Below are 15625 nucleotides of genomic sequence, written 5' to 3'. Positions count from 1 at the left end.
TACTCTTGGCCATGCCGGGCCCGTAAGCATTAGTAAATGTATTAATCTCTATATTCTTTAGAATGGCATAGTAATACCATTTGTATTAGGGAGCATATCTCATGGTCCTCTGTACTACCATATTCTGGTGCAACTAGCCCTAACGTCATCCTAATTGGTGATAACACCCATCCTCACGTGCTAAACGTTAACCAAATGGAGAGGTCTTTATGTTCACTGGATCACTCCCATCGAATCTATATACGTGCATCGCATTCCATTTAGTGATTCCTTACACTAAACATGGGACATTCATTGTGTTCCATGAAATGATTCCTGACAATAAACATGGGATGCTTTGTGGATGTGCCTCATGTTCCATCTAGTTATCACTGACACTAAAGATGGGATGCTCTTGGAATATGCATCACGTTCCGTATAGTGGCTCCTGACACTAAATATGCCTCTGAAAGAATTATTTTAGAGGAGTTCTTTTTGTGGTAAGCATACATTTTATTGAATTGTAATGGCGCCAACTTTAAACGTGTAAAACTATATCTACTAAATGGCCAGTAGGACTGAATGACCAATCATTATCATTCCTGATCACATATTTTACACTCGTATATCTTGTTTGAATAAGAATTAATAATTTTCTCTTGCCTTAACTATAATATTAGAAATTGTGATTGTCCTTTAATTATTTTGATTAACGGACTTCACATAAGTTAGGATATACTGATCCTGTTTATCTCAGTCCTCTCTAGTAAGGTATATTGTTTCTCTCATACACCGTAATCGGTCAATTCTAATAAATGAAATTTACTCTCAGCTCTACATCCAACACGAGAATGGATATAACGACATGGTAAGTTTTCCTCAATTATATATTAATCAATGTTTAGTCAACCCTCTCTGCATGGACTTTTTGTTTTTCACTCAATTATCTATGAAGTTTGTTTGTATTTGTTTGTCCAGCACACAGTTACAAAATGGGCTATCTCTGCTGTGCCCACTACAGGTATCGAAATCTGTTTTTTAAAGGTATAATCATTTAGACTCACCGCTGAGCCACTAGGGTCTCTGAATCAAATACTGACTGACAAACAACCTTTTATATACTGTTGTGGTAAGTATTCTATTGTATCTCAAACCTGATTTAAAATTATCAGCTAAGATATGTTATTTTAAATAATATTTCACTTCAACAAAATTAGAAATATTAATTCAATTTGAATGAATTTTGAATGAAGGTTTGCTAGCTCGGACTGGAGTGTGTTGACCTTTCAATTATCAATGACCTTACAAAGGCTAGCAAAAGGTTAAGTCGATGATTATAATGAGTGTACGTTAAGATTAATAGTTCTAACGGGAAAGCTCGATAATGTCAAATAATTTTATAAATGTATTTATGAAGGTAGGTGTGACAAAATGAACTAGAAATACTTCCGCTAATAGTTTTTTGTGTAACATTCTTTATGACGGGCATCGATTTGCAATTATTTGTGGTATATGGATTGTTATATAATATAAACTGATTGGCTGTTCTCATGCAATATAAAGCAATATAATCCTATACCGTTGACGGACAATGATTTCTTTTATTGGATAACAGCTAAAGGACGAAATGAACGAAACCATGTTGCAATGTCGCGTTGACTACCAGATATTTAATGTACTGGCTTTCATTTAAGGAAAATGTGGCTCAGCGTGTTCTTTTATTTCAAGACGGACAGTACTGTCTCTTTCGGTACCATGGCTTGTTTGATTTTTTTAGCCAAGAAATGGAGTACGTTACATGGAATATTGGAAATAAAAGATTGTTTTTTTATGTATAGTTTTCTGTGATAAAGTAAGATTTACTTTTATTGAAAGCAAATTACAAAACCAAATGCAGTGTTTTGAAATAAACAGTTTTTTTATTCTTAAATACAGAAATAAAAAATCTAAATGCGAAAAATGTTTATTGTCTATTATAGAAATGAAATATTTCCATAGATTTTATTTAAGGGCTATGACAGTAATATATAATAATGCATTATCATTCCGCTATAAAATGTTGACCGATTTTGTTAAAGTAATTTTTTTACATTAAGAAATTTTAACTTCTAAATAAATTGTAGCATAATGTGGTAAAATTTTAGTTTACAAAAGCCTTTCGCTAACTGTATTTAATGTACCGGCACATAATTACTATATGATTTTGTTATTGAATACTTTTGTCTAGTACAAGTGTTGCAAGAATACTGTTTATTCTTGTAGAAGTCGCAGACAAAGAGACGAAGAACCATTGTGTGCAGTTAGAACAATGTTCATTCTTCCAGAAGCTGGCCTAACAGATCGGTCACAGTGGAAGTTTGTAATTAACGTACCCGACAGAGATCCTCGATTTAAACAGGTCATCAGAGTCGATGTTTGCAGGTGAGAAAATATTGGACTTATAGAAAATTATATGGACACAAAGCAGGACTCTTTGAAGTTATCACTAATAATAACTGCGAATAAGTTCTTAGTGAATTATATTTGTCACCGATAAGAACTTTCGATAAGTAGAGGATTGAGATAAGTGCCATTACAGAACTAAGCTTATAGCATCATTCAAGTTTACTCCAAACTGACATAAAAACCTTTGGTTTCATCTATGGAATGAGATTTGTTGTGCAACATACGAAATGAGCTAATCGTGAGAATTCGGATGCAATCCAAAATATTCCCAACACTTGACGTTATGAAAATTTTACTCAAACACTGGGACGTTAGTACATGTTCTTAACGTGTGCTAAAAAGTTTCTTCTTAAGAAATTTATATGATTTTATATTGTATAATATATTTAATTCGAAAAGATCCATAACAGGTTATTGTAAATATTTAGAAGTGTGTCATTCTGAGCTATTTTGCGTAACAAAACTTTGATTTATTTCTTGAAAAATAACGAGTAGTGGTTAGAAAAGCTGTTCTCATTAGATGGCGCCACGGTTTCCTTTGATGCAATTACCGAAGCCAATACTTTTACTTCAAACAATTTACACATTTACTTTTAACTTCCTTGATTAAATATTTAATTTTATATGGTGATCAGTTAAACAACACAGTTCTTTTAGCAATGAACTGTTTTTAATTACAGAAGTATTTTTTTAAAGAAATAAGATACAAACTCTTGTAATATTCCCTTGTTCCAACAAAATGTTCAATACTTTGTTTTAATAAGGTTTGTTTTTTTGGAATTTCGCACAAAGCTACTCGAGGGCTATCTGTGCTAGCCGTCCCTAATTTAGAAGTGTAAGACTAGAGGGAAGGCAGCTAGCTAGTCATCACCACCCACCGCCAACTCTTGGGCTACTCTTTTATCAACGAATAGTGGGATTGACCGATACATTATAACGCCCCCACGGCTGGGAGGGCGAGCATGTTTGGCGACCCGCGACCCTCAGATTACGAAGCGCACGCCTTAACGCGCTAGGCCATGCCAGGCCCTAACATTAACGCAGTCAATTAAACGTATATTGTTTGTTTGTTTTTTGAAACTCGCGCAAAGCTACTCGAGGGCTATCTGCGCTAGCCGTTCCTAATAAAGCAGTGTAAGACTAGAGGAGGGCAGTGATCACCACCCACCGCTAGCTCTCGGGCTACTCTTTTACCAACGAATGGGGTTGATCGTCACGTTATAACGCCCCCACGGCTGAAAGGGCGAGCATGTTTGGTGCGAACGGGATTCGAGCCCGCGACTGTCGCATTATGAGTCGAACGCCTTAACACGCTTGGCCATGCCGGGCCCTTAATATGTATTAAAATGTATTTAGTAAATGGTGGAATTTTACTAAAATATCTTGTTAGGTAATTTAGTTACTTAATGGCCTTTTTTTAAATTTCATAACCAGTAATTCCGCCATATGAATGACAAATAATTCTAACCTTCATTTTAGTTAATATTTTTTATGAATAAATTCAGTGATAAACATTACTTATTCTTCAGTTACCTTAAGTTAGTTGTGTGGGTTAAGGATAAACACCATAAACCCAAATAAGAAAACCTGTAATTTCTTTCTTTATTTTTTCAATCACAAAACTACTTATTGTTCTAACTGAACTGTCGAGATCGAACCCCGATATTTAGCACTATAAACTCTCAAGGTAACTGTTGGAACAATGGTTATAAAGTATTATGTCGCACATAACTAACGATCACAATAATTCAGTTATAAATAATATACAAGAACTTGATTTCAACTACTTCTTAAGTACAATAAATACCGTAACTTTATATACAAATACAATGAAATAATCAGTTGATCAGATTTAAACGACACCAAAGAAACATACAATTAGTTAATTGCATTTTATCTGCTCTGTTACCATAAGCGACATACTTAGTATTGTAATCATTGGGTGGGGTATCTTCAACACAATTATAACCTATTAATTAACCTATCTATAAACATAATCTCAAATAATACAATATAGTCTATTCACTCACGGTAAATGTGTCTACTGAGAATATTTAGTTAAGTTGGATAACTCATTTATTAGATATACAATAGGTATTACAGCATAATGGGGCCTGGCATGGCCTAGCGCGTAAGGCGTGCGACTCGTAATCCGAGGGTCACGGGTTCGCGCCCGCATCGCGCCAAATATGCTCGTCCTCCCAGAAGTGGGGACGTTATAATGTGACGGTCAATCCCACTATTCGTTGGTGAAAGAGTAGCCCAAGAGTTGGCGGTGGGTGGTGATGACTAGCTGCCTTCCCTCTAGTCTTACACTGCTAAATTAGGGACGGCTAGCACAGATAGCCCTCGAGTAGCTTTGTGTGAAATTCAAAACAAACAAACAAACACATTATAGCATACAAAGCCGTTAGATAAGTTATATTGTTTGTTCCTAATGGCTCGAATGGTCATACACTGTTGTTAGTTTCTTTTTTATTACAAAACGCTAAGTCATTATACAAGTTACTTTAATTGATGTTAACGGCTTGAATTGTCGTATGTAGTTGTTACGGTCTTTTCTATGTGCTTGTGTTGTTCTGAGTTTTGTATTAATATTGGGTTAATTGTTTTAGACACATCTTACAGAATGTTTAGAATATTTATTACATTTCTTGCCGCTTTTGTACAATTCTGTTATTCGTTTAATTAATTGTTTATTATTATTCACTATTTTCAAAAAACATATAATTTTTGTGTATTACCTGTATTGTCCTGCTATCCAAGTCTAAATAGTAACATATTTCTCTTATACTTAAATTTACTCTGAAGTTACATTGTTGGAGCTGTGTAATGTCTTTCATTTGTTCAAGGTGTTGTTATGACGGACTATGAAGTCCTGAGTATACTGATGTCAGGTTCCTAAAAAAAAAAAAAAAAAAAAAAAGGCGCTTCTTTGTTCCGTAAGTAAGTTAAATAGTATTCCTACTACACTAGGCTCAGTTAATCACTGATGAAGACATGATCTTCACCTGTCTTTCACCTAGGACCACGTTATCTTTAAACGATCATATCACATCCACTTGACCTGTTAGTTAGTCATAAGATATTCTAAATTTTATTTGCATTATATTGAACAGCCACTTTCTGTTCATTAGACCTGAAAAGTGTTAGGCCTCCTTTTGAATTCATTGACATTGGGTTAATCACACACTTTTAATTGTCCGACTTGCAGAAACACGTCAGAATTGACAAAGTCACATGAAGTTTGAGGTTAAAACAGAAACAATTTTGTATAAAAGTCAGGTTTTAAGAGCATCCAAATTTGGAATATTAAATACATTTAGTTCATGACTTACACATAATAAGTTTAGGTCACTCTAACGTCAATTTATATAATTCACTAATAACACAATTGTAACATTTACCGCATACATAACACTTCGCTAACCCTTTCTTTTCTAACCATTAAAAAGCTAATAAAAACGATTATTTAGTTGTAGAATAGCACCATCTTTTTCAGTTATTTGCGAAAACACAAACTAAGTGTTATACATGAAACTCAAAAAAAGAAAGTATATCTTCGTATTCATTTGTCAAACACCAAGTAACTTAATTATGGAACACTAGCTGGAGTACTTGTATCCTGGACGGAAGTTATGTAAATTTATGATTTATGAAAGATTATCTTGGGACATGAAAAGTTGTTTCCCTTAAATATAATGTAAAACCAACCAAGCCTATAAAAACAGCAAAACACAACATGCGAAACCTTAAATTTGCATGTGTCTCCTCGTAGACCCAACAAATCTTCATGCCAAAGAAGATCTATAAATATGGTAAAGATCTATAAATAGGGGCAAAGTGGTGTTAAAAAACCGCAAAAACAGCAAAATGCAAAATTGAAAATTTGAAGGTATTTCTTCATGGACTTAATGAATCTTCATTCCAATTTTGGTGAAGATCCAACCACACCCTGCGAAGTATTTACATGGCCATACAACAGACAGTATTGTTATATTTATACAGATGACGCCAGCGTATTAGATCCGCGTTTGACATATTCATTGATGTCTTATCTGCACGCTGAAAAATGGAGAAAAATAACGTTCTCCGTGACGAGAAACAGAAGTGAAACAGGAAATTCGTGATCCTTGTTGTTAATCTACATGCACGCAGGATGAAACTTTCGCGAAGTTGGGGGTCGCATATCACGTAATAAAAAAAGTTTTTCCAGTATCATATAAGCAAGAGTTCCATTACTTTATGATGCCTGAGCGTATAAATACTAAGAAAACTCGATTTAGTAAGCACATTTGGCTTGAGAAAGATACGTCGACAATTCCAATTATTTTAAGCATTTTTAATGAATATAATAGTTCTTGCTTTTATCTTCGAAATATTTATTTCAATCAGTCCTGTTTTTATTTTTGTCGTGAATCTCTTTCACTGAAAGAAACATTTTGGTTTTGTTCTCAGTACGTTTTCCTCAGATTGACCGTTCAACACATTTGAACAAAAATTGACGGATAGATTTTGCTACTGATGTGAAATTTTAAAAACTGTAAAAAAATCATGTAATTTACTCTTAACAGAAAAAAGGTATTTTTATATATGTGTACATTTGTTTCCTATTTTTAACTGTTCCGGAGATACAGACCGTGACAGACACACATTTAGCGATTCAGAGATGCTATCTATTTCAAATGACCGAGCGTAATGATTGTAGACAGAGTCCGTTATCATTTGCGGCTACTAGGCCTAACCAATGCTCCAAGCTGTTTATTATTATATTGTTATTATAACTAAATATTATTATTTATTACTGCTATAGCTAGCTCATTTACGACTGTGTTTTATGTATTTAATAAATAAATTAAAAAAAGTATTTTGAAATTATGTCTTATTTAGTTCAGAGTAACAAACATACTGGTAAAACAACATTGAACATGCACAAACAGTAACCAGAAAAAGCCTTTGTGTAAGGACTAGTTTATATCATGTTTATGATGCTTATTGTAATAGTTTTGCAGCTGTTGCAGCCTTTGCTTTCATGAGAATGTCTCCGGATGGTTGGGAGTTATAACAACATTGTCTATGTGACTGTATACATATCTTGTGTGTGATAATACTGCTCAAAACTGAGGTGCTCAAGTTTGGTCTGAATTTGCTTTTGTTTTTAGTCACTAAACTAAATATCCTTTCACTGTCAGCATTAGAATGGAAGATTGTAAGAATTTCAAGCATAACCCTACACAGAATGTCATACTTCTGGTTGCCATTTCCATCCTCAACTTAGACAGCTGAACCCAACACTTGTCAACATTCAACTGAAGGACAGTTTCTGAGAAAGTATCAGTTTGATAGTTCAAATATTGCCCTTCCAACTTGTCAATAGTGTCGTGCTGATGTGTATTGACAAGGACAGGATTCCTGTCTGTGAAGAAGCGTAGAGAAGAGAAATCTTTGCTGACTTTCAGTTTTGGATCAGCAACCTCTGTGTGAATCAGAAGTTCATCATTTAGAGGGAAATGTTTCATCATGTAATTTGTAGCTGCAATACAGTATTTCTTGACACTGGTGTAGAAGCTGATCAGGTCCAGATCCTTTTCATATTTAACAATGTATTCCTTGGCAGCATTTCCAATAGAAACTGTCTCATCAGATTTGTGTAAGAATATCTTGAAGGCAACATGAATTCTTACACATTATGCAAGGTCCCTCTCTTTGCAATGTCAAATTGACTTGCTCAAATAGAGGAATTGCAGACTGAAGAAAAAAGACAAAATAACAAGTTCATTTTGTTGTCCAAGAAAACTATTAACTTATCTAACCTGCTTTGCGCATAACTTTTCTTGGTTACTTCCTTGCTAGCTTTCGTTTTCTTCTCTTTTTTTCATTGATTGTCTCTTCTTTAGTTCAAGGTCAGACTGCCTAAACATATATTGAGTTATATCAAATGTTTCTTTGTCTGCTTTTGGAAACTGTTGTCTTGTGTCCCTGTGTGGCTGAGAGGATATCCTGACTGTTAAAGTCTTGCTGCCTCACTGAGCTGCACGTTTAGATCCTTTTGAATATAGTTTTTCCTTTTCACAGTGAAAATACTTTTTCAATGGCTTCCACACGTCCAATATTCTGTTGAGGTACACCCCAAGTGATAGCCATCTTGTGTTAACAAGTTGTAGAATTTTTCTTGTTTCTTTGTCATGCAATCCTTGAAACTCTTTGAAATGTTGTTTTCTGCTAGAACTTTTGTCCAGAAAATAGTAGATATATATCAACATATCAGAAACTGGGCAGGGCAGTTCCCTGGAATCTTTGTGGCCAGCAATATTCATGAGGTGAGAGGCACAACCCATGAAGTAAATGCTAGTTTGTCGTCTTGAGATGTATCCCATCAAACCTTTACCTATACCAGACATAACTCAGACATTGTCTGAAGAAAAACTAAGACAGTTTTCCCATGGAAGTTTCCTTTTTGTCAGTTCGTGGTCCAAAAGCTTGAAAATATTCTCTCCCGTTGAAGCTTCTTTCCATTCCACCATTGTCAAAAGAGAACAAACAATTTTTCCAAGCAAAGGGTCAAGATATCGTACAACCACTGGATACAGTTTTGAGTCATCCATGTCTGTGGATCTGTAAACACTGTTAGTAAATATGCTTGAAATCATTTTGTCATCTTCAAAACCCAATATTTGTACAATGGCTGTAGTTTTGATTTTAGTACAGCCATATTTTTTTGCTATATCAGAGTCTGGGAACATTTTTCTGAATAGATGTTCTGCGTGATCGGCTACAGCTAGGGGTAAATTATGAGCAATGACGAATTGCGTGAACATCACTTCTGCATTTATGGTTTCATGTTCTGAATTCTTACTCATAAATGTCATTATCTGCATCATTTTTGTCTTCGCCTCAGCCTTTTATTGGTGAGATGCCGATTTTGTATGTCTGGAACAATCGTTTATTTTGCCATGCGCCACAGAAAAATCGATGTGACAAACTGTACAAATCGCATGACTGTCACTGACTTTTGATGCGATGACCGGATATTTTGCACCATACTCTTTCCTAAATTTTTGATTCACAGTTTTAGTCCTTTTAGATTTGTCAGAAACAAGAGAATCTGGTGAACGAGGCCTCTTTTTTTTCCATCTTGTGAACGATCGCATTGCTGTTTCTATGCCGCTTAGAAAACGAGAAATACCCATCTACGTGAGCGCTGATTGGCTGACAAGCACTGATGACATAATTATGGATTCCCCCACGTATCCATATGGAGAAGCACCGCACTCAAACTATTGGAAGACGTCGGAGATACAAATATTTTTTATTATTTCAAGCACAAACATGATTATCGCAAGTAGCCATTTGGACTATGTCTTTTATTTATTATCAAAATTTATTTGCATCTCACTAGAAATTTTCTTTCCACCCCTTTTAAGCCCTGGGGAACAATTTATCACTTTACTGTATAGGCCTATATAGTATATAATAATTTGGGAGTTGCAACAAGTCGTAATATTTGTCTGTATAGTCGTAATGTATGCACCAAAATCGTAATGATTTTCTCAAGTCGTAATGGTTGGCATATCTGGCGATTACATAGAAAAAGCTATGCTCACTTTTCGCACAACGTTATATTTATATCACATATATAAATAATACGCTTCCGTTTGTCTGTCCGGAATTTTTCTCGCACATTTATCAATCAGATCACATATCGTTTTAAAGGCGTTTGTCCGAGGATTTTTAGTAACATACTGAGTTTTCAATATTTGCTTTCCCGACTTATTGAGGCCCAAAGTACACACGCGCACTTCGTTCAAAACCATATGCTTATTACTTTGTGTACATACATTCAAATGTTTCTGCAAAATCAGCTAAATTTGCCATCATCAGAACCACACATTTACTTTAGTTTACAATAATTTAGCTTAGGTTCGTTTCATATACTGCTATAAACAACTTTTAGCTACGTTTTTTTAGTACGAAAAACGTTTTTTGAGTTTAATTTTTTAACATGCAATACGGTGTAATACACTAAATGATGAAAATTGTTAAATACTTGATATGCTATTATAAATATCAGTGCATTATTATTTACTTTAGGTATAGTTATATTAAATAAAGTTACGTCCGTTTGAGTGTGTTTGTGTGAAAACAGTATTTTTTTTTTTTTTTTTTTTTACAAATAGACCGAGATTTATCGATCTAACATAATGCTTACAAGAAAGTATAACTTAAACTGTTTGTTTGTTTCTGAATTTCGTGCAAAGCTACTCGAGGGTTATATAGTACTAAAGGGAAGGCAGCTGGTCATCACCACCCACCGCCAACTCTTAAGCTACTCTTTTGCCAACGAATACTGGGATTGACCGTCACATTATACGCCCCCACGGCTGGGAGGGCGAGCATGTTTGGTGCGACGGGGATTCGAACCCGCGACACTCAGATTACGAGTTGGGTACCTTAACCACCTACGGCCTGGCATGACCAGGTGGGTTAAGGCGTTTCGCCTTCCCTCTAGTCTTACACTGTTAAATTAGGGACGGCTAGCACAGATAGCCCTCGTGTAGCTTTGCGCGAAATTCCAAAAAAACAAACAAACAGTCTAACGATATCAGTTAGTGCTAATATTAAGTAATTATACTTTCGAATGTATCATTACCGTTTATTGACTTTGATATCTTAAAATTTTCCTGAACAATCAAACTTCGTGAAATTGTTAAATTATGTTTCAGAATTTAGTGATTACTACATAAAATGACAGAACGCAGACAGTACACACATGATAGAAAGGTTCGATACTGTAGGGTAGTCGTAGTGTTGTAATAATTGTAATGTATTATAAATATGTCTTGGAAGATAATTGTAATATAGACCTAAAGCATGAAGGTATAATAGCGTACTATTCCGCATAAACACACTGTTAACTTGTATTAACTTGAATCACTTAATTCTAACCCGAAATTGCGTAAAATTGTCAAAATGTTTGTTTGTATTAACTAACATCTGATCACAAGGAGATAGACACGTTGTGTTAAAATACGAATCATCTATAAGTCAATATTTTTTAAAACCTGTTCGGTCAACAATGAACTTGCACTTCGTAAACACTACTGTCGCATAAATTAACATTATAATTAAAGGGCCTTTAATAATATAATTTAAACATGAAAACTGGCTGAAACTCAAAGCCAACATTCCTATACTCAACTTTAGTTTGTTTTTTTCTCATGTAAATTAATGTTTTTGCGACAAATTGCTCATCTATAACTTTTACAATTTATTTTCAGTTCCCCAGAAGAAGCATGCGCGAGCAAGATTTCGCTCCCCCCGGGGTATGAAAGTAAATGTAAACAGAAATACAGCAAGAAGTCACTCGTAACCTTGGATGGCGATGGTCAAGGAACCAGTCAAGACCAGGTCTTTGTCCCTACTTGCTGCGTGTGTCAGTTAATGTTGATCACGCAGAACTAAGAACTTTATTATTCATATTATCAGCAGTTTTTCAAGACCCTTTTTTTTACCCTAGGTCATCGTTTTACAAGCCTGACGTTATCCTTGATAAAAGTTTCCACATCTTTGGGTTTAGTGGTCGTTTTATATAGGAACTAGTCACTACGCTCTAGTATATCCCCTTTCTACGTCAGGACTAACTGACAGGATAAAAAAATGTTGGACGTTCTCTAGTTAATTACGTCGATCGATCAGCCATTATTAAACTTTACGTTTTCTCCTAACACACATTAGACAGCAACAAGTAGTCTTCAAAATTATTTATAAAATTAAGGAAAACAAACAAAAACAGAATAATTTTATGTAACTGTTTCGAAGGTCATACGGTTTTATCCTAAAAATTCTGAATGTATAGTTGTTTTGACAGTATTGTCTAAAATTATTTTAAAGGTGAATTTAACTAATTTGTATTGGATCGGTTTTCTTAGTTGCTCAAGTTTCTTATACGATTAAAGGTAAAACTATTTTTCCTAGAAAGATAAATTACAAGTTGCCTAAGTCAAACTAGAACAGAATATTGAGTTTTTATCAGATACAACTGAAAAGGAGAACTAGCAGAAAATGGACCAAAAATATAAGAACAAACTGTTAAGCCTTTCTTCAAATTCTTTTCTGCACTATAGAAACACTGTAATATAACAATTCCATTGTTTTAAACTGATCTCATGAAAATCATTTCTATAATTATTTGTACAATATCTTCTTCTCTTTGGATGGCCATTTTTAGACGTGATGAAAGCACATTACGTTATTTGTTTACAATGATGTGTATCTAATTTAGATTGTCTAATTATAATAAGTTAATTTGTTTCATCAACTGCTTCTGCCTTCTTTTTTCATTGAACACAATAATCTCACAAACAAGTATTCCACGAAGAGATTAACAGAGAAATTTCAAAGGTGATACAGTTAGGCTGAAGGAAGGAATTGGTATACATGATTATAGTTTTGTATTCAAATATTGGATAAGGTAACACTAAGTATATTAACAGCATAAAATAGTGTTTAGTTTTAATATTTTGGCCGAAATGTTTTTTGCTTAACATAATGATAAAACTGGTGCTGTTAATAAAAATATACAGAATTACACGTTGTAAGTACTGCAGCGACTTTCTAAAAGTCAATGTTAAGATGTACCTGAAGCTGTAATTTAATAAATCTTAATTTCGTACTGTAATACTTGTGAGTATACGACGCTGTTTTATACGATAAATTTGGACGTTGTAGAAAGGTATGGCTAAGGAACGATTGATGTTGTGACTAGTTTGAATATGGAACAAACCTAATGTTGTAGCCATGAAACTCTCATATTTAATCATTTTTAATGTTATAAATCACATTATTTTGTTTTGATATATTTAAACGTTAGAGTCAACGCGTTACGTTTTCAGTAACTTTGTAATCTCGAAAATTGTTATGGTGTTCTCATCATACCAGTATAATTTAACAAGTACGAACTTGGTGTAATATTAACATGAAACCACAATGTTGTTGTAAGTTTCGCTTTTGTTCAGCATACTCTTTAATAATGTAATTACGGTGCTAATCTATCTACAAGACTTAAACTACTTTGTAATTTCAATGTTTGTTTTTGAATTTTGCGCGAAGCTAAAACAGGGCTATCTGCTGTAGTCGTTTCTAATTCTTTTACAAACAGAGAATGGAATTCATTGTCACATTATAACGCCTCTACGGCTGAAAGGGTGAGCATGTTTGATGTGACGCTACCCTTAGATTACGAGTCGAGCACCTTAACCACCTGGCTATGTTTTCTCGAGGTGGAGCTGTATCTAAGGTTCACCTGTTGTTGTTTTTTTACTAGCTCAGTGTTGTATGTTAACGTATGATTTGGCAAAGAAAGCAAAAGTATTTGTTCTCAAGGTGGAGCTTTATTACACAATTAAAAAAATTGACCACGGTCTTAACACAGTTGTTGTTTTAAACAACTGTCAATTTATCTAAAAGGTTTAGTACTTGTGAAGCTTATGATATGATAGCATGGCGGATTAAAGTGGAAGAATTTTTAATACATTAAACAAATTGATATTTATGTAAACGATAGTTATTTAGTTGACATGCTTGGTTATTTTACAAACTAACAATTGTGACCAAAGAGATAAATTTTCAACAATTTATATGTAAATTTGTATTGAATTTAAATGTTATGAAACGTGTGCATTATATCACAATTGTTTTTACGCAATGTAAACCCATTACTATAATAACAATAATTATGTAACTAACATGACTAAGCATTCTGAAACCTTAGTGACAGTGTTGGTCTAGCCAGAATTGACATTGGGCATGTTTAGTAACATTAGTGGTGTTGGTCTGACCAGAGTTGACATTGTACGAGTTCAGTAGAGATGATGTTTAGTCTAATCAGAGTTGACATTGTATAAGTTCAGTAGAGATGATGTTTAGTCTAATCAGAGTTGACATTGTACGAGTTCAGTAGAGATGATGTTTAGTCTAATCAGAGTTGACATTGTATAAGTTCAGTAGAGATGATGTTTCGTCTGACCAGAGTTGACATTGTATGAGCTTAGCAGAGATGATGTTTCGTCTGACCAGAGTTGACATTGTATGAGCTTAGCTGAGATGATGTTTCGTCTAACCAGAGTTGACATTGTTTAAGTTCAATAGAGATGATTTTTGGTCTAACTAGAGTTTACATTGTTTGAGTTCAGTAGAGATGATTTTTGATCTAATCAAAGTGGATATTATTTGAGTTCAGTAGAGATGATTTTTGGTCTAACCAGAGTTGACATTGTTTGAGTTCAGAAGACATCGTAGAGCCGCAGTATTGTAATCACAGTTATTTTGCATTTCGGAAAATTTAAAATTATTTGTCCATTGTAATATATTCTAAAAATGTACCTTCTGGATGTGATATCAAACCTTCTCTGTAAGTTTTAAATAGCTCTGCACACCTGTGTTTAATGTGGTTCGAATCCCATTTTTCTCAGTTCTTGCTTCTTTAAAACGGTGGTGGTTTAACTTTTTTTTCTGGTTAGTAATATTTCTAGTTCTAAAGCTGTATGAATGCAAAAGTCCGCCTGTGGTTTAGTATGCGAGGTTTAACCTACATATTATATATATTTTTGTTTATTTCAATTTCGCGCAAAGCCGTCACTAATTTAGCAGCTAGCCATTATTATCAACCGCCAATTTTTGGGCTATATTTTTACCAACGAATAATAAGATCGTCCGTCATATTTTACTGCCTCCACAGCTGAATGGCGATCATTTGTGGTGGGACTGAAGTTCGAACCTGCAACTCTCAGATTGCGAACCAGGCGCTCTAACCACTTAGCCACGCAAGGCACATATATATGTATGTATACACACGTAAGTTTTAGTTTAGTCTAGTTTGACGATTTGTTTTGTTTTTAATTTCGCGCACAGCTAGCTACTCGTGGGTTATCTGCACTAGCCATTCCTGATTTAGGTGTTATATATTAGAAGGAAAACAGGCAGTCAACACCACCCATCGCCAACTCATGAGCTACTCTAATCGAATAATTACATTATAATGCTCCCAGAATTAAAGGACGAGCATGTTTAGTAATTAGATTCAAACGTGTGATCCACATATTGTGAGCCGAGGGCTCTAACCACCAGGCATTCTAGATTTATTCTGAGGAAAATCCATTTGTTGTCCACGTTCCTTACAGTATGTGTGAAATAAATATTTCTT

General features: G+C 34.4%; 1 protein-coding gene across 4 annotated transcripts in view; it reads left to right on the top strand.

Annotated features, from left to right (window-relative positions):
• LOC143256033 (uncharacterized) overlaps positions 1 to 11990 on the top strand; it is a 66798-nt gene extending 54808 nt beyond the window's left edge. For all 4 annotated transcript variants that reach the window (XM_076512614.1, XM_076512613.1, XM_076512616.1 and 1 more), the window contains exons 4-5: positions 2242 to 2400; positions 11703 to 11990. In XM_076512614.1, the coding sequence (XP_076368729.1) occupies positions 2242 to 2400; positions 11703 to 11886 (343 nt within the window). In that variant the 3' untranslated portion in view covers positions 11887 to 11990. The remainder of the gene's footprint in view (positions 1 to 2241; positions 2401 to 11702) is intronic.
• Positions 11991 to 15625: the final 3635 nt, after the last annotated feature.

Source organism: Tachypleus tridentatus, chromosome 7, assembly GCF_004210375.1.
Source record: "Tachypleus tridentatus isolate NWPU-2018 chromosome 7, ASM421037v1, whole genome shotgun sequence".
Taxonomy (NCBI): Eukaryota; Metazoa; Arthropoda; class Merostomata; order Xiphosura; family Limulidae; genus Tachypleus; species Tachypleus tridentatus.
The sequence above is the reverse complement of the archived record's forward strand: the minus strand, read 5'-3'. Positions and strand labels throughout refer to the sequence as shown.